Source organism: Furipterus horrens, unplaced genomic scaffold (genome assembly GCF_987537825.1).
Source record: "Furipterus horrens unplaced genomic scaffold, mFurHor1.1.pri manual_scaffold_4, whole genome shotgun sequence".
In the NCBI taxonomy this organism is placed as follows: domain Eukaryota; kingdom Metazoa; phylum Chordata; class Mammalia; order Chiroptera; family Furipteridae; genus Furipterus; species Furipterus horrens.
The window spans coordinates 46,258,022-46,277,293 of NW_028327174.1; the positions used below are offsets into that span (position 1 = coordinate 46,258,022).

Genomic DNA, 19,272 nt, shown 5'->3' on the forward strand with positions numbered 1-19,272 from the left:
TTCGTTGGACATGTCTCATGAGCTTCTTTATATTTACCTGGCCACAGAAAGTGTTTCTTAGATCATCCCAACATGCATTTTAACTCACTTTCCCCAAAATTAACTGCCTAATCTCACAATATATACATTTGACCTCCAGTTTCTCTAATTATTTACTATTTCCTTTTCTCCATGATCTTTGGCAAATGGCTTGATCTTTGGTTTATTCTATGATTCCAGTATACTTAGTTTATAGGCAAAAAAAAACAAGAACTTTTTACACAAAATACTGAATCTCTGTTCGATGTGTAATATTATTTTTAAAAATAGATATTCATTATGTTATCTCTGTTCACTTAAATCCATCCTGAGTTTCCATTTACATGAAACCAAAAAGGGATTGTTGTATATCTTTAACTCTGAGAGAGCGCCATTCATTAATTGAGCAAATATTTGGGTTCTTACTATATGCTGCGCGTTATTTCAGGTATGGGGAATATAATAGTGAACAAAACAGGTAAAGAAAAATCTGTAGCTCCCAAAGAGCTTACATTCCAGTGGAAAAGATGGACAATAAATAAACATATAAGAAATATCTACTATATGTTGGACTTCTTGAGAATTTTTTCAATGTTGCCAGTTAGAAGAAGCAAAAGGTTGCTGAAAGAAATCTGGCACTCAATATTCTTAATAAGAAACAAAAATATTATCCAAAGCAAGAGCACAGTTCCTCAGGCCACCACTGATCATTGTCATCTAAAATCCTGTTGTGAGGACACTGCTAAGCATAGAAAAACTAAGGACATGTTATAAGCTGCGGAAATTTTTGGTGAAATGATGTTCTGATATTCATGGATCTAAATTCAGGAGGAATAGAGAATTACAAATAGAAAGAAATATATCTGGAAAGAAGCTTCTGAAATCATTTAAAGCTTAATCATCTCATGCCTTTAAATAGTAGCTGTACAAAATATTACATTGAAAAATGTTGGCATATTTTATTAACATTTAAGAATCTACTGATGGTTCTATTCTGAATGGTTATCAATACCTTTACATAAAATCTAATTTAATCTGTGCCTTATTTCCTCAAACACCAGGTGGCCAATCCCTGACCCCCAAAATAAAAGTGTTGTTCAGATACTATGGCTTTAGTTTTGCAGGATAGAGTAATCAGTGTTACTACATTTTATTCTCTCGTGGTTCTCTAAATATAAATGAGGTCTCTTCATTTGATTTGCGAAATTGAATGCCAATTTGAGAATTCAAAACACTGTTGGTTTCAAGCTTGAGTTCCTCTGCCTAGTGCCAAGTTCTCTCCTTTGGCCCCGAGGCATGCCTCTCAATGAGGAAACGTGGGGAAATAATGACTCCAGTTATATCCTGACACCATCTTGCCCATATACTTAACATTGTCCTGAAAATCTGGTTCATTAATAATAGGGCCACATGTGGACAGAATCATGTTTGGATATATCAGTGCAAATTACACATCCAAATGTAATTTGGACATCAGTATTCAAATGTGATTTTTGTTGTCATAGGCATAGTAAACCATAGTATTTAAAAAGAAGATTAGATATATACCATGGCACTGCTCATTTATTTTCATAAAGGAAATAAGCCCATCTGAATGGAAACTCACTGTTTCTTATGTATGAAGCAAGATACAAAGTTGGAAGTCTGTTCATCACCATGAACTGATGAGAAATGGCTGGAATAGCATGTGTGATACAATATGCCTAAATAATTTTTACATTACTGAATCACAAATGTGATCAACCTCTACAGTTATTGTTGGGTTTAATAGCAGAAAGTAGCCATGAAGCTTTTAATTACTAAATACTGATCACATTTCTTAAAGAACAAAATAAGTGAACGTTTTGTAATATGCAATCACAGGAGCAGCCTGAATCTACCCTGGTCTTACCAGCTGAAAACATCTTGTGTCATCATTCTCTTAATTCAACATTTTTATCTTATGTTTAAAATACCTATTTCACATTTATGCAGAAGGAAAGAAAACTATAGCTCTTAAGACACTTATATGCACTTTGTGTATGAAGTTGACTGTACATCCATAGTTATGATGTCAAGAGACTCAATATGTGCTGTCAGTCACCTGGTAGTCAGATTTCCCTCATCAGTCTGATTAGAAGTCACCTATTTCTGGGACAGTTGCTTAGTAGAGAAAGAATTATAGTTAATCTTGCTCAGAGTAGGGTCAGATAAAAATGAGGGCCCTCTTGGAGTGGAGGTGGGAGAAAAGTAGTTTAAAGCTCCTCATGGAACTGGCTCTTGGTGAGGGACAAGCAGGCCTAACTGCTACTAACAATTCTCAATGAGAACCAGTTACAGCAGGTAAAAATAATTTCAGTTCTGAATAAAAAGCAATAAATGCAGGACCAGGTTTTGCCACATGGCAGCAATGTCACATTATGACAACTTAACTCCTCTGAGGTAAACTTTCTCATCTATAAAAAGGGTTAGTAGCAAACGTTTGGGATCATTTTGTACATAGGTAGGAACATAAATATATTGCCTAGTATGATGCTAGAACATTGCGAGTGATCAATAATTTATAACCAAATATTCAGATTCCCTCAGCCTTTCGTTTCACATGTTGCTAGCTTACTAGCTACTATATACATAGTAGTGGTGCCTCCCTCCCTGACCACTGGTCTCCCATGGCTATTTCTGGAGGTCACCACAGTGTGGCACATATTTCATGAGAAGCCAATTTTCTTCTGTTGTACTGTCTTCCTCATGAGGCCATCTCACATATCTCTTTGAGAGACAGCATCCTTCCCTGTAGCCCTCTCCCAGAGCCTTCTGGGAGAACTCTGATCTGAACAAAGTTCCAGTCGGAGACCTCAGTCCTGAACAATGGATGAGGGCAGAAAGGAAAAGATGGCCTTCATCATTTTTCACCTGGATCCTGAAAACAGACCAATTGGCTTCTTCAGCTTCACTCTCAAGATAAACCTGGAATTATGCTGGGACTGTGCTTGCTGGCCATTTCCTTGTCTCTTCCCTCAGTTTCTATAAATGTGCCATGTGCTGCCCAGGCATCATCTCATCCTCCCAGGAAGCCTGTGAGATTGATACATTTAACCCCAATTTATGGGTGAAGAGACTGAAACCTAGCAAAATTCAGAACACTGTCCACCCTCCTCTTCTTGCCTCCTTCAGATAAATACCTGGGTTATTCTCAGCCTCAGATACCCATCCTTCATTAAGATGAGTCCAAGATATCCTGCAAATGGTAGCAGTTATTATTATTACCATTCCACTCTGTCAAGTAAGGCCAGAGTTTACACTGATTCAGTAGTAAGTCTGAAGAAATATGCAGAGCAGGAACTGAAGTACAAAACCTAGCGTAGCAGGGAGAGAATGGAGGCAGAGGGTTAGAAGACTAAGGAAAATAGTATTGAAAAACAAAAATATGATGATTATAAAAAATAATGTAAAAGGGCAAATCTAAGAGATTTATATATTCATCATTTTTATTAATGCTTTTTAAAATTTCTTAATGGCACCAGCTACTTCTCTCACACTTTTCCCCAAACTCTATACCTGATCTCTCAGGAAGAAAAAGAAAGATAATGCTGTATTCCAGATAAAGAGCAAGAATTTCTCTTTTCTTTAATCTCTATTTCCTTAATTCATCTTTCTATCTCCAAGTACAGGTGGAAAATAATTGAGGAACTATATTTTTGGTGAATGACGTTTTGATCACAGCCTACAGGTAATCTCTAGAGATTACTTGCAAACTAAAACCAGTTTCATACCCAATAGAAACTTTAGTTTCATGGAATGAAAAGCTAAGTGAGAACAGCCCAAGAATGTCTTTCCAAAAAGGGGACACACTAAATACAATTACCCAATTACTACCAAGAATTATTCTTTTTCTTAAACTAAGAAATAAAAAGAAGAATTGTTCCACTGATAATGCTGTGTGTTATTTACCAGGGCTAGTGAAAGATACTTTGGTTATCAGTCTCTTTATTTGCCAAACATAATTTTTTGGGGGTGATGTCAGTTATATTTATCAAAAGGCCAAATTCAATTTCAAGTCTCTTCGCAGGAGTCTTTCAAGTAACATCAAAAGAACAAGATAGCATCAAATGCACTTTAATAAAATGCAATGGTTTACAAACATTATAACCAATCCATTTTATACTAATATTTCAGATAGAAATGGTCAGAGTAATTTAGCTCTAACACTTTGGGTTTTCTGAATTCCCCAGATTATATACCTATTTGCTGCTAATATCTGAAAAACAAGGAAAGTTGAGCCCAACGAGATATTTGCATACATACTAATAGAAAGGGATGATGTTGAATCAGTTCTTTTTTCTTCTTGTATCTTTCTTATTAGCAGCTTGAAGTGATCCATACATCAGGAAATGAATGGACATTCAGAGCTTTCTTGTTTACCACCACTCACATATTCGCCCTTCTCTAAGGCTTATTTTCCCTTGTTTGGAATTCACAGCGAAGAAGGGAATGCAATGGACATGAAGACCCCAAGTGCTTTATTAGTAGCACCCCTCTATCAGCTGCATATATAGAAATCTTAGAAAAATGTAACTTTTTTATATTGAGATAATAGATTGAAATCTTTAGTATTTTGTTCATTATTTTTCATGTACAAGTTCTTCAAAATATTCACTAAATGTAGAACTGATAATTTAATGAACTGATAACTTACTACATTCTTTGTTCACATGCTATTTATGAACCTTAATTTGATGTCTCTATCCAAAACCAAGAGCAGGTGAGACACCTCATTTGCATCTGTTTCCTTTGTTGTGAAAGGGAGGGTCATGCCGCCTGGCTTTGCCTTCGCAACAAGGAAATGACTAATGGCAATTTGGCAATTAATTCACTGTGTGTATCTTACGTAAGCATGTCAAGCCCTCCATTGTTTGGTTCAAACTGATGCTGAATTGCAGGAGAGCAGGACAGGAGGCTTAGGCATTTTTCCACTGCATGTAGTTGCTAGCAGAGATGATTAGTAAAAGTCCCTCGCTGTAAACTGAGAAGCTTGGTTAAGTGACTCAGACCCTTTTACTTTCCTTCTTACATAAAACATACTGTTATAGGGTTTATATTTTTTGAAAGTAAGTGAAACAAAATCACTCCATATATATAAAATATGGATTACTTCCTTCCTATAAAATTTTAAAATTTCTCCAGAAGAAAGAGATAAACATGTACACGTAGATGCAAATCAATTCCATATTGGTTTCTTATTACCACAGTAAAGAGGAAAGCTGAGGATGTAAGTTATGACTTAATTTTGATTTTGAATGCATACCACTACCTAATGTACATAAAATAACCATTACAGAATGAAACTGATACATCCAACATCTGGCTGCATTTAAATGATTTTAAAATAAATGCTTTAAAAAAGTACTTTGTGTGTGTGTGTGTGTTTTGTTGCTTAGGTATGAGACAAATCACAAACATCTTTTTATATTGATTTTCTCTGATAGGACTGGGAATTCCCACATTTCATGGGAGATGTTGATGTAAATCTCCCTGGGCTGCATACACCTCACATGCAGTTCAAGATTCCTTTCTTCCAGAAGATCTTCAAGGAGGAATATCGTATTCACATAACAGGTATGTTATAATTTTGAACAGGATTTGTCTCCTATTAGAGTAATACTAGCTGCTATTAAAAAACATAAATAGTAACATTATAGAGGCATACATAAATATAGTTTCATTTCTTACTCACATAGCAGTACAAGGTTCTAGGTCTGCTGGGGCTCAGACTGTCACTCTGGGATTTATACTATTGGTGGCTTTGACAATTTCAACTTCAACATCCAGCAGACAGTTGGGAGTAAAGAGAATGGTGGAAATGATTAAGAAGGCTTACATCTTCCTTAACCACTGTGGCTTGGAAAAGAAGCATGTCAACTTCACTCACATTCTGTTGGCAATTACTAGTCAGGTAGCCCCACTTAGAGTCAAGGAGAGGGGAGAAGCGCAGTCCCCAGGTGGGAGGCCACTTCTGGTGTCAGACCTAGTGATGTCGCACAGAACTACCAGAGGGGAGGACAGATCTTCGATGTGGAGTTAGTGAACTCCATACCATAGGTAGTATAAAGTTAGCCATAGTCCCTATACCACCCTACCTTGGCTTTGTTCACTGGTGGGTTTCCTTTTCACAACGTACAGTTCAGTATACTTTTCAACCTGAGTACTCTTTATGCTTTGTTCTTCATTTGTGCCTGAGATCAGAACAGTGGTATCCTCCAGCTCCTGTCAGACCATATACCTTTAGGGAGTGGGGCCACTTCTCATTCGATGGAGTAAAAACCTCCTTCTGTGGCAGAGCTCTTGTTTGTCTCAAGTGATTCTCTTGTGGCTCCTCAGGTATTTCATCTTCAGATGTGTCCTGCTTTTGAAACACCTCCAATATGATTTATTATAACATTCTTTCATGGCATCCCAGTCATTCTCATCTAAAAAAGGCTTCCTGGGGTTATGTTTTATACTTTTTCATTTTTATTTTTTCTTCTTTTTTAAATTTATTTTTTACTGTTTTTCTGTTAAGAAGCAGACAGCTGAGTGATCATATGAAACATGGCATTAGTTCCCAAGCCGTTCAAATGCAGGTTAGCCAATGTGTGTGTTTCAAGAAAAATGTCCAAGGATCCCACACCTGCTGTAATAAAAACTGCTGAAGAAATCTATGTTTATACTACCGTCTGTGCTGCTGAATAAAAATAGTCTAAACACAGAAAACGTGAATATCTGAGTGCTGCGAAAAACCTTTGAGTCTCAACTCGAAGGCTGTGTTTTGCTTTCAGCATGAGGCGACCTTCCTAAATTGGAGAATGAGCTCATGAATAGGGAAGCTGCAGCAGGTTTATTTTCCTATCCAGAATGAATGAGGCCCATCTATTAAATTCACCGGATAAATCCATCAATTTGAGTTCAGGTCACATAATGTGGTTCCCGAGTCCCCACTTAATCTCTGCAGCATGCTACCCTCTTGGACTTCTAAAATAGCTATCACACACATGGCATCATCATATCCCTTTGGGTGGGCTTTTGCCTGGACCATCTGTTCCTGCTATCAGCGCTTGTCCCAGGCCATCATGACACTAATATTGTCTCTGAGCATCAGAATCCCTGTCATAAATATACTGCTTGACTGCAGAATATCAGGTTTAAAAAGGGGGTGGGAGGATTTAGAGAAACCATTGATTAGAAAAAAAAAATCAAGCTGTTAAAAATATTTAATTTGGGACTGTTTCACATGGCTTTATGTCAGATATGCTATCAAAATAGATGGGACAGTTTCAAGTTTCATGGCACTTGGGGCCATGACTAGAATGCTCTATTTCAAAACATGAAAACAAAAGAACAACTGAAAATTACACTGAGGGCTTTGGAAGGGGACAGTGCCTACAGAGGCCCCCTGAAGCTTCAGAATCATTCGCTTTGAAGTAGAGACTCCAATGCCTTTGAACTTAAACCTTTATCCCACCAAGTGTTATTCTGTAAAATCTTAATGGAGATTGCATGTAAATAAAGTTTGCCAGAAGGCGGAACTATATTATGATTAAGGCTTTTGTACAGGGTTTTGCCAAATTATGCTGATTATTACATCAGCTAGGGAGCTTTATAAATATACAGGTTGTTGGAACCCATTCCTAATGGTTCCTACCCACTAGGTCTGGGCAAAAGCCAGGCAACAGGACTTTTGAAAAGCTTCCCCTGCTGAGGCTGATCTTTGTGAACTTCCCCATCGAATTGACAGTTGAGGTCAGACTGTCTCCCTGAGTCAGGCCATGCGTGCCGATGTCTGGGTGCCTGGACCTATCGGGGAAGCTTTTGAGGATTCTGCAGTTTAAATTAAAAATAAAACAGGTTACATGTGGGTTGGGGTGAAGGGATTCACCATAAACAATATAAATTCAGTTTGTGGTAAGATGATCATGTGTCTCCCCAGAACTATCATGATAAAATTTTCTAGGAAAACAGATGATAGATTTGGAGTCTAAAGAAAGCAGTAACTTCTTCTCCTCTTGTTTTTGTTACTATCTTTGTTCCATTACTTGGCTGAAGAGGTCATGGAGGCTGCTCTGGAGCACCATCTAATCTCCTGTAAAGGCCTTTTACTTTATCCGCCATTGTAAAATCATTGCTTCTGGGCAAACCTAAGTAAAATTTCCAAAACATGGTGCTCCATGTTGTACTTTAATATGCTCAATAATTAGTAGCCCATAAATTTCCAAGTGCACTGCAAACACCATCTGACTCGGCTTCTCCAAGTGCTACTTCTTTTGGTAGAGAGACGTCAATGCTTTTCTTGATAAGCAAATATGGTATCACCACTAGGATGATTGCCCATGAAACCCTCTGTCAATGGTTATCAAACTTTAGGTGTATGGGAATCACCTGGAGGGCACCCAGAGCCAGGGGCCGGAGGTGTATGGTGGAGCGTGGACTCTCCTGTTCTCTCAAGCACTGCCAGGGATGCTCATGAAGCGTGCCGGGGACCATGCTGAGAAACACTGCTGCTGAGACACGTTTTCTGTAGTCAGAACTCCTCTCGTCTCAGCTTTTTCTTTCTTTCTTTCTTTTTTTTTTTTTTTTCCAAATGGTCAGGCTTTATTAACAAAGAAAAGCTGCTAAAGTGCTGATATTGCAGGAGTGAGTGGCTGGGGTCTCTCTGGACAGGCTGACCTCAGGACTCGCTGTCTGGGACCCAGGCATCCCAGCTCCTCCTCCTCGGCCCCAATGCTCAAGAAGTTGAAGGGCTGGCAGTGTTCATTGCATAGGCATCCAGGATGGCCACCAACAGCACCGTCTAGTCCTTGGGGTCTCAGATGATTTTGGAGCCAAAGCCGAGGGTGTTGTGACAACAAAATAAGCTATATGGACATCCAGAACGATGAATGTATCAGTTTTGTCATCTCGGCTTTAATTTCTCTTTACACGCAACACTTAAAACAAAGGCCAAGGGTCATAGTGCAGTTCAGTGGGAATGAGAAAGGCCTATAGGAGAGGCCTGCCAGGAGCTGGAAAGTTTAGAACCAGGGCCAGTACAGGAGGTCCCAAAGCAGAGCATGGCTGGGAGAGGTCTGGGGACCACAGAAGAAACTGCAGCCGGGTAGGCGGGACCTTATCGACCCACCATGGCTCTGTGTTTTGCTTTCTCTGCTGTGTTTGTTCTGCACTAAAGAGGCTGAACAAGGACCCCAGGGCTCTAAGGGTCAAGAATGCCTCTACCCTGGCCTCAACTATCATTGCTCTGTGATCTACAAAGAGCCTTTAGTGCATGTGGAGGTGATGGAATGTAAAGGTTTGGTGCATAGGCTCCAGCTCTGCCCCTGTCCACCAGGTAGGAAGCACTCCGATTCTCACTATCTTTACCTAGAGCTTTCCCATTTACTCATCCAACGCTGAGTTTTCTATTTAATTTTTTTAAATAGTGGGCAGCCAGGAAAGGGCACTGTTATTATTTATCCAGTATTCTGAGTTCTCTACTGTTACTGCTCTGAGTCCTCAAGAAGGATATTAAGAATGAAAGAAATCTCTCTCCCACTGAAATGCTCTGGATGTAGAGGGTTATCTGACACTGACGAGTTCCTATGGACATTTTCAAAGCATTGAGGATTCGAGTTGTTTTTGATCCTGATTCCAAGCTAGTTTTATTTATGCATGTCAGAAATAACTTGAATTGTTGCATCTGTTTAGCTCATCTGGATCCCCCTTGACAGATGGTTTGTTGTAGTATGTATGAGCTTTCATTTTATAAGTTGGACTACAGCTTATAAAAATAAATCATCTCTACCTAAGGGTGTGTTAAAATATTTTTTTCAGGGAATTTTGACTCCACTAACAAAGGGAATAAACGGTCAGTGATTAGGTCACATTGGTGCTTTTGAGCTGAATCCCAAAATAAATGCTAACTGCAACTGTATAATTCTTGCCTCTGCCCTTTTCCCTTTTATCTGTAAGGTGAATGCAAGGTGGATTCAAAATATGATGTATTAAGTCTCTGGAGGCAAGAGAGGAATAGCCTCCCAATTCAATCTCAGAGATTCCTCTGAGTCCTATTAATGCCAATCCCGGTGGAAGCTCTGCCATCTGTCATCCCAGCCAGACAAAGGAAGTGTCCCATTGGTGGCCATCATCTGAGTAAATTAGGAGGGGGCTGGGAGAAAGGCCAGAAGGAAGGCCTGTGCCTCTGCGAGGAGAGAATTCTCACTGTTGCCACGATGATGCCCATGGGAACCCTTTCGGCAAAAATGGAAAATGTAGAAGTAAACAAGCCTCCGTAGCGTCTGTGTTCTATTTCAGTTCCCTGAACAATGTGAGGGCGCAGGTGCTTTACAATGGCGAGGATGTGGAAAATAATGAATAAAACCCCTTCGCTTTGTTTCCAAAGGTGCATGATTTCTGGCAAATGAGTTTCCAGAGATTATTTTTAAAAGATCTCTCCTGTGTCACTCAGATCATGGGAAGTGCTGGGAAAGACAGGACAATGGTCCATCCAGCAGAATATTCTGTCTGACAGGATTAGCGAGGGACTTGTTACAGGGAGATATGATGCATCCTCTTCACCAGGATGGTCCCCCAAGGTCGTGAATTTATCCAGAACACACAAAGACCTCTTGACATTCTCTCAGTTGTGAATTTTTCTAAATTTTTCCTGAAGCAATTTCATTTTCAACACGTTTATACAGCTCTAAGAATTAACTATGTTACTTCTCCATGAAGCAGCAATTCACATTATTTGTCCCAAAACTCATCTTCTTCCAGGCGTAACTGCTTTGCTATAGCCTGCGAGTCCCTGCAGCCCCAGAGTGGATCTGCCCAAACTGAGGTGTCCTGTCTTCATTTATGCATATATGAGGGGTTTTGTTATAAAACTCATGCGCTCCTCGGAAACTGTCTTCACACTCAGAGGAAGAACTTGAAATGTGTAGTTAATACATAATTATTTTATTGTTCCCAATTTTCTGCATCATATTAAGTTTTAGCAGTATCTGGAATTTAAAGATCATTGTGACAAATGTATTTGATTCAAAAGAAAGAACTTCCCTCATTTTATTTTTTTGACACATTATTTTAGAGTTTACCTGTTAACAGACATTTTCTGAGTTAATGTGTCTAAACCCAAGCTAAGATCCAGGGAATACAAAAATGAACATGACATAGTTCCCAATCTCAAGACTCTTCAGTACAATCTTTGGTACAGACACATGGCCTTTCTGTTCTCTTTTATCATCGGAAGTGTCTGCCTCTACTTACATTCAATTATAAGGTGTAGTCTCCCACTTAGGAAGCAACAATGACGAGAGAGGCACTTTAAGAATCTCTATCCATTTGCTTTTAAGTCTTAAGAAGATACTTTACTAACTCAACTAACTTATTGATTCATAAGTTATTTAGTAAATATCTTCAATTTACTAAATGGTCTCCTCATGGCACTTCATGTGGTTTCTAGGTATCCATCAACTTCTTAGTTAAGTCCGGGACTTAAAGAGATGCTGACGCAGTAAGCCCTGTTTTCACTGCTCAGGTCTGGAATGAGAGGACATTGAATATGGCCAAGAAGCCCATTATAGGAAGCTGTTACTTCATTAATTATCCATAACTCATCTTCTTCAAGGCCAGGGTTCCTTGCTGTCCCATAATGGATACTAACTGGCTTTGTGGGACATGACTACTTCATGTGTCTGTTGTGTGTGTCAGAGTCCGGCCCAGTGGCAGCACCCACTCAGAGGACACATGCTTATAGTATAGCTCAAGCACAATGCTAGCTGGAAATTACTGAGTAAAAGCTTTTTTAAAAAATATTATGATTGCATATTTGAATCATAAAAGTTTTGTTTATATAGTGGAAGTATCAGCACTTTATAGGCTTTCTTTAGTTGAAAAAAATAACACTTTCCTCCGAATTGATGTCATTTCCTATGGTAAGTGAGGATGACATTTAATGAAGAATCCTTTTAAAACTAGCCAAGGATTCTATGGGCTCCCACAATGTAAAAGGATAAAATTATTATATTACCAGTATAATATCATTTTTTACCATCAGTAAGATTCATTAAAAGCCCAGAATACTAGAAAGAGGTAATCCCACCAACACCATGCAGTGATTTCTCATTAAAGAGACAGTGAGATATTTCAACAAGGAGATTAATAGAAATAATGTATGGATTTTTACCCTGCCTCCTTGCTGATTTACATTATGCTATGTAGTAAAAACAACAGGGGGAAAGGCAGCGTCTCTCATATGATTAATGCTGAAATACCAAACCTCTTGTTATGGTTGATTGTACATTCACAGCAACACACGTGGGAGAATGAAATAGGAGCACTTTCTATTCTTTCCTTTTTGTGTCTTATATCCTTTCCATGTAGGTTATTTCAGGGACTCAAATTTATTTTTTATGGTAAACAGTGTTTCTCAGAATATGTAATCTTTTTTCTTAAGGGAAGCTTTCTTCATCTGGAAATTGTGTATTCCATCATTTTGCTCTAACGGTGAGATTTCCCAGCCCATCATACAACATTAACATTTAGGCAATGTTTATTTCACAGACTCATCAAAGAGACCCTTAGCAGGGGAGATACCATAAGGACTATGTAGCTTGATTCCCTCACCTTACAGACAAGCACACCGAGGTTGACTTGTCCCACCTGATTTTGCTTTCTGGTTTGCTACATCTCATAGGGCAAAAGTTGTTTTTTTTTTTTTTTTTTTAAAGAGGAAAAAGCATTACCAAGGTAGCAAAACACAGTGTGAGAAAATACATGTGTGGATGATACCGATGAATGTCCTTCCTCTGTACAAATGGATAAATGAACCAGAAGTTATGTCAAGTGACCTGAAACAAACAAAAAGTAAGAAGAGCCATTTCTTCTAAATTTTCAGCAGTTTCAAGTTTTGGCTGAATGGCTGTGACAGTGTAGGGAAGGACACTGATATAGCCATAGAATAAAATAAGGAAATACGTTATCAGTAGGGATTCTGCCTCAGTCTCCTCTCTGCCCTCTGCCCTCTGCCCTTTCCCACCTCCACATGGCCTCTCTGCTGTGTGTGTTGGGAAAGGGAGGTACTATCTCCTGTTCTTTAGCCAAAAAATTTGTGTATATACAAGACCTTTTCGTAGGAGCAATACTACTACAACCTGTAGCACAATTAACAATTGGTAAAAATTTTAACATGTTAAATATGCTGATTCACAAAGCATATTTCCATATAGCTACACACTGGGTTCTCTTAGATATCTACCCATTAATGTCAGTGCACCTTATTCATTATTTTATCCAAACTGATCCCTCTACTTTGCCACCAAGATCCTATAGCAACTGGATCAAAGAAGTAAAGAAACTGTAGAAATAATACTACACTACATTTTTGGTGAACAATGTATTTTAGAGAACTTCAAATATAGCTTCTCATTTTATCCTCACAATAATCTTTTGATGCAGCTACACTGGTATTATTCTCTACTTCACAGAATAAAAAATTGAATTCATGGAGCTAGTAAGTTGAAGGATTTGGGAGAAAAGGACAAAACATAGAACTAGAAGGCATCTCATTCAGTGTCCTCAATTTGGAAATACAAGTATTGAGGTCTGCAGAGTTCACACAGGTTACTCAAGGTTGTATTATTCAAGTCCAGTGTTCGAACAAAATCTCCATCTGCTGATTTCCACACTATGGTTTTTGACACAAGGGTACTCCTTCTTGCAAAGGGGTGAAGATGTATTAGAGCAGTGTTATGATATTCATTAACTTCTAAATAATCAGACTCCAGGTCACATGAGAAATAACATTAAGTGATTCTCTAGTGTCCAAGTTTAGTGGTCAAACTGACCTAGCATCGTTCATCTTCGATGGTAGAAAAGTAATTTTAAAGTAGGAAAAATAGCTCCTTTTATCTTCAGGCTTTCTTCTTAGTGTGATCAGTGTACATAGTTCCATTTTAATCCTCTTATATTTTGCTTTTCCTTTGTCTGTAAACATTCACGGAGCATCTTTTCCCCACCTCATAAAAGCACCCTTCTCCAAGCTCTGTGGACTTCCCTTTCTTCTCCCTGATTCTCTGCTGCTGCATGCTGCCTATCTCTAGTTTCTGATATCCTGTTACCATAGAAACAGAGAACCCTTTATGGAAGATCACCCTATTCATAAGTTCATAAAAATGACCTATAAGGGTCCAAGTCTCTCTAAGGGTCCTTTGTGAATCAAGAAGGTGATGGTCAGGCATACAAGTTCAAGGACCTTTTCCCACCCCCAACCCCCTTCAGCCTGGCCTTATAACTCACATAGCTCACAGTGAAAGAATAAGTACAAATCTCCTGCAAGAGAAGCACCAAAGCACCTCTCTCAATTGCCTTCTATCATGGAAGCTATACACTAGTGCCTCCTGAATACTGGATGAAAAGATCTCTGGACTTTCTCATTTCCCCTGTCACTCACTCATCTCCTGCCTTTCTTTCCTTACAATGTTCTTCTTTCTTTTTCTTCTCTCTCCCCTCAGCCTCTTTATTCCACATCACCTGATCTTTTTCTGTATGCTGTTCTACCTGAGGCATAATAAAAACAGACTAAAAGAAATGCAAAATTTTGTAAGCTTCTCTCTGTCCTGCTTTTCTTTCAGGGACCATATGAATTACTACCCTTCTTTTCCAAATAATTTCTACAGAAATTAGCCCTCAGTTTTTATTCAATTTTCTGAACATCTTCAGCATTTATGGTTTGATTACCCATTGGGCATCTCTCAAATGTGGTCTCTTATTATTTATCTATTGCTGTGTCTGTCCTATTTCCCAACTAGATGATAGGTTCCTCCATGGAAGGCAGAAACTGATATCCTAATATCATTATTTCCTAATGTATCCAATAGAGTCTATTATGAGCACAATAAATGTTTGCTAATAGTGCTCACCTTTGTACTTGATTGCACTTTACTGGGTTTAGTTTTCTTAATTTGTTTTATGGTTGATTCTTACTAAGATTCAGTTTTAGTTTTGAAGATCCAGGAGGGCAGGAGTGGTTTGAACTTAACAGATCCAAATATTATAAATGTCTTATTGTATCTGGAAACATTTCCAGTGTTCCAACTTACTTTCTAGTTTAGGTGTGCAAAATAAATCATTCAGGCAAGAGCTTCCATTATAAGTATTATATACCCTGCCCTGACTGATGTGGCTCAGTGGATTGAGCACCAGCCTGTGAACCAAAGGGTCACTGATTCGATTCCCAGTCAGGGCACATGTCTGGGTTGCAGGCCAGGTCCCCAGTTGGGAGCACACAAAAGGCAGTCATACATTGATGTTTCTCTTTCTCTCTTTCTCCCTCCCTTCCCCTCTCTCTAAAAGTAAATAAATAAAATCTTATAACAAAAACATCAACTATATGATATATCTAACAAAAGTGATAGCATAATTTAAAAATAACTATTGTATGCCCTATATAGTTGAATAATTTCAAAACAAGCAGAGTTATAATTTCCCTTCATATAGTTTATATAAACTCTCTTCGTAGAGAAAAATTGTACCTTCCCATGCAAAGGAGGACATTATCATGGCTTAGCCAAAGCTTTGATGATAATAGTAACAATTACTGAATTCTTATTATACCAGGCACTATGCTTAGCATTTAATAATCTCATGAAAAAATGGTAACAGCTTTAATAAGTACTATTATTTTCTGCATGTAAGGAAATTGGGGTTTAGAGAATTTAAACAGAGCCAGGATTAAAACCCTTCAACCTTGCATATAATAGGAACTTGAAAATGTGCAATGAGGATGATAAAATACTCCCTAAACTCCTTAAAATTTTACCTTTTTATATAACTATATATTCTATTAGGGTACATATTGCAAAATACATTTTTATAATTCTTGGTTTAATAAGTTTGCCTAAGATCCTCTGTCTCTCCTGTCCCAAGAGTTCTATAATCATGTGAAGCTGTAATTGAATAATATTTAATACTGCTATCTTCAATACAAAATAAATTAATTTTGACACGATGCATATAATAATTATACCCAAAGCTTCTAGAAGCTGTTACATATGTCACTTACTTTTCTACATCAAATCTATGAGGTGGGTATTACTATTTTGTGATAAACATGATATTGTACAACTTGAAATGAATGATGATTATAATAACAATTAGAATAGAATATAGAATTTTTTGAATTTTTCTACACTTTATGTTTGCAGATGTAAAGCTATCACTAGATAATATTATTCTAAAAAGTATCTTATTTATAAAAATTTGAAAATACTACAAAAACACCAGAATAGTTCTGATCTCTCCAAATGTGTTTTCTAAAACAGTTCATTAACTTTGATTATATTTATATGTCTGATAAATGCATTCTGTTCAATGAGAATTCAATGCAATTATTTTTAAAGTCTTGAAGTGAATGCTCAAGGATTATTGATCTGAATCATATCAACTGATGTTTTAATCAACAGGTCTCCTATAAATAGCAATGTGAATTCAACTGACATACTGCTGTGCTTACATTGCAAAATGATTTATGTCTTTCCCAGACATAATTGTAAAACTGTAAGAGATGCTGAATTATACATTGGGCTTTTCTAAGAATTTTATTAGAACTTTGTTTTTAAACATTAATTGAAATGTTATTGAGAATAACTTATGTGGGCCCAAATTCTATATAGCTATGGAGCCTATAAAACCAGGAGACTTAATCTGGTCAATGTAAATACCATAAATTACTGGCTCTGAGACCTACGGTTACTTTTTCATATGCCTGGAATCCATTAAGGAAACTCCCTTTGCCAATTTTTACTTAATGGCATCATAGCACTCTCAAAAAATTAATTGTTAACAGGTCTAAAACATTAACAACTTATACTATTATGCCATTATCTATGTTTTATTGGTGAAAATCCTATTGCAGTTTAATGGATCTTTGACTAATATGCATTATTCTTTTTAATGCAGGTAAATGGTTTAACTATGGAATTATCTTTCTCGTCTTGATTTTGGATCTTAATATGTGGAAGAACCAGATATTTTATAAGCCACATGAATATGGACAGTATATTGGCCCAGGGCAGAAGATATATACAGTGAAAGACTCAGAAAGTTTAAAGGATTTGAACAGAACCAAGCTATCCTGGGAATGGAGGTCCAATCACACTAACCCTCAGACAAATAAAACGTATGTGGAGGGCGACATGTTCTTACACAGCAGGTTCACAGGGGCTAGCCTTGATGTCAAGTGTCTGGCTTTTGTTCCAAGTTTGATAGCATTTGTGTGGTTTGGATTCTTCATTTGGTTCTTTGGAAGGTTTTTGAAAAATGAGCCACGCATGGAGAATCAAGACAAGACTTACACTCGCATGAAAAGAAAATCCCCATCAGAACATAGCAAAGACATGGGCCTCACTCGAGAAAACACTCAGGCCTCAGTGGAAGACCCTTTGAATGACCCACCTTTGGTTTCCATCAGGTCCGACTTCAATGAGATTGTCTACAAGTCCTCCCACCTAACATCAGAAAACTTGAGCTCCCACTTGAACGAGCCTACAAGTGCGACAGAAGTTGACCCTGATCCAACGACTTCTAAAAATACCCCTATGAACTAGACTCATTTACTCAGAGATAGCACAAAAAGCAACGCTGAGTGTAACTTTAAAATGTTTGTCTTTCTTTTTGTAAATGTAAGGTTTACTTAGTGTTAGGTAGAGAAATACAAATGCCACAACGGTGCTCAACATGCTTTTTCTAGGACTCATTGTTTTCTATTTGTATTATGATACACGTGCCTACTGTATATCTAACAGCCCCCTAGAGATTGCTTTTCACAACTGCACAAGCTATTTACTGACTTTACAGCATAGTAGATTAGCTGGTTACCTGTGTATCTGATGTTCAACCATAGTGGTGCCTTGAGACATTAAACTATTTTTTAACTGTACCAGAAATGGAGTGTGGAACTGTTCTCTAATCTACTTCACATGGGGCTTTTTTTTTTTTTTTTTTTTTTTTTTTTTTTGTATACAATTATTTTGATCTATACTTGATGTCTTATCAGGAAGCAAATGTAGCCTTGATGTGGCTCAGGAAGTATGTCTTAGTTTCTTAGTCAGCAGTGGAGTTGGTGACTTTGATGGCTGGACTGCAGAGACACATGATGATGACCCTTGAATTTTTATTGGCTGTCCTCCAAATACAAATACAGATGCAAAGTTCTCTAATAGGAGAACAGTCATCCAGCATGGGTCACTACTCGTAATGTGTGACTTTCTCCAACAAGTAATTGCAATTAGATGATAATACTTAATTATGTTTTCCTAATTACAGATAAATTGCTACTTAATTAAAAATCCTGCCCTTCACCTTTGAGAACAAAGGTTAAGCGGCACAGTTGGGTGAACTCTTAAATTTGCTGGCATTTACACAAAGCCCTAGCAAAGCAAGGAACTGAAGTTTTCGTCATGTGAGGGGTGCACAGCCTACCATCTACATTATTTGTACATCTTTCTATAAATATGGCTCTGGACAGTGAAAATTGAAAAACATAAGCCAGCCCTGAGGAAAGAAACTCCTTTAAAAATCATGCAGTGGAATCTTGTGAGGTAGAAAAGATCATGCATGAAAGAATCTGTTTAGTGGTTTGTTTGTTTCTGTATGTGTTTTTTTTTTAAGAACTAAACATTTCACGTTAATAAATAAGAAAATTATATATCAGTAATTATGTGATGTCATTTTTTATTTATAATAGAGGGATTCAATTCTTTCTTAATATAACAACAGCCCTCCCGCCTCTTCTTTTAAATTCCATGCCAGACAAGTTAAGAAATGAAATATTCTCAACTTGCCTTTAATTTTGTTCCAGAAATTGTGGTAACATGTTCCTTGAGGGGTTTGGGGAAGATAGCTTTTAAGACAAAATTATTTTCCTGTCACATGCTGACATAGCTATATTTTGTCTTTATGATTTTTTAAAATCTCTGTTGTTTTGATCTATCTGCTTTTAAGCTTTCGGCATGCTGAATTTAGCATGCATTATACAACTATGCATTTATCTGTCACTTGAAAGCCAGCTTTTATAAACATCTTTCTACAGTTGTTTTACTAAGCAAATTGGAACCATACACCTGCTCTTTCTTCTACCTTTAATAGCCATGCATGGTGGTACTTAGAATCATAAATATCTCTGACACTAAAAATGCAGAGATCAAGCTCACTATAGTAACATATTGACCACACTATCCAAAGAAACCTATCATGTTATCTGTGACATGT

General features: G+C 37.6%; 1 protein-coding gene across 3 annotated transcripts in view; it reads left to right on the forward strand.

Annotated features, from left to right (window-relative positions):
- TMEM117 (transmembrane protein 117) overlaps positions 1-18,007 on the forward strand; it is a 425,726-nt gene extending 407,719 nt beyond the window's left edge. For all 3 annotated transcript variants that reach the window (XM_090273033.1, XM_090273034.1, XM_090273035.1), the window contains 2 exons: positions 5,484-5,613; positions 16,963-18,007. In XM_090273033.1, the coding sequence (XP_090129159.1) occupies positions 5,484-5,613; positions 16,963-17,609 (777 nt within the window). In that variant the 3' untranslated portion in view covers positions 17,610-18,007. The remainder of the gene's footprint in view (positions 1-5,483; positions 5,614-16,962) is intronic.
- The last annotated feature ends 1,265 nt before the right edge of the window (positions 18,008-19,272 follow it).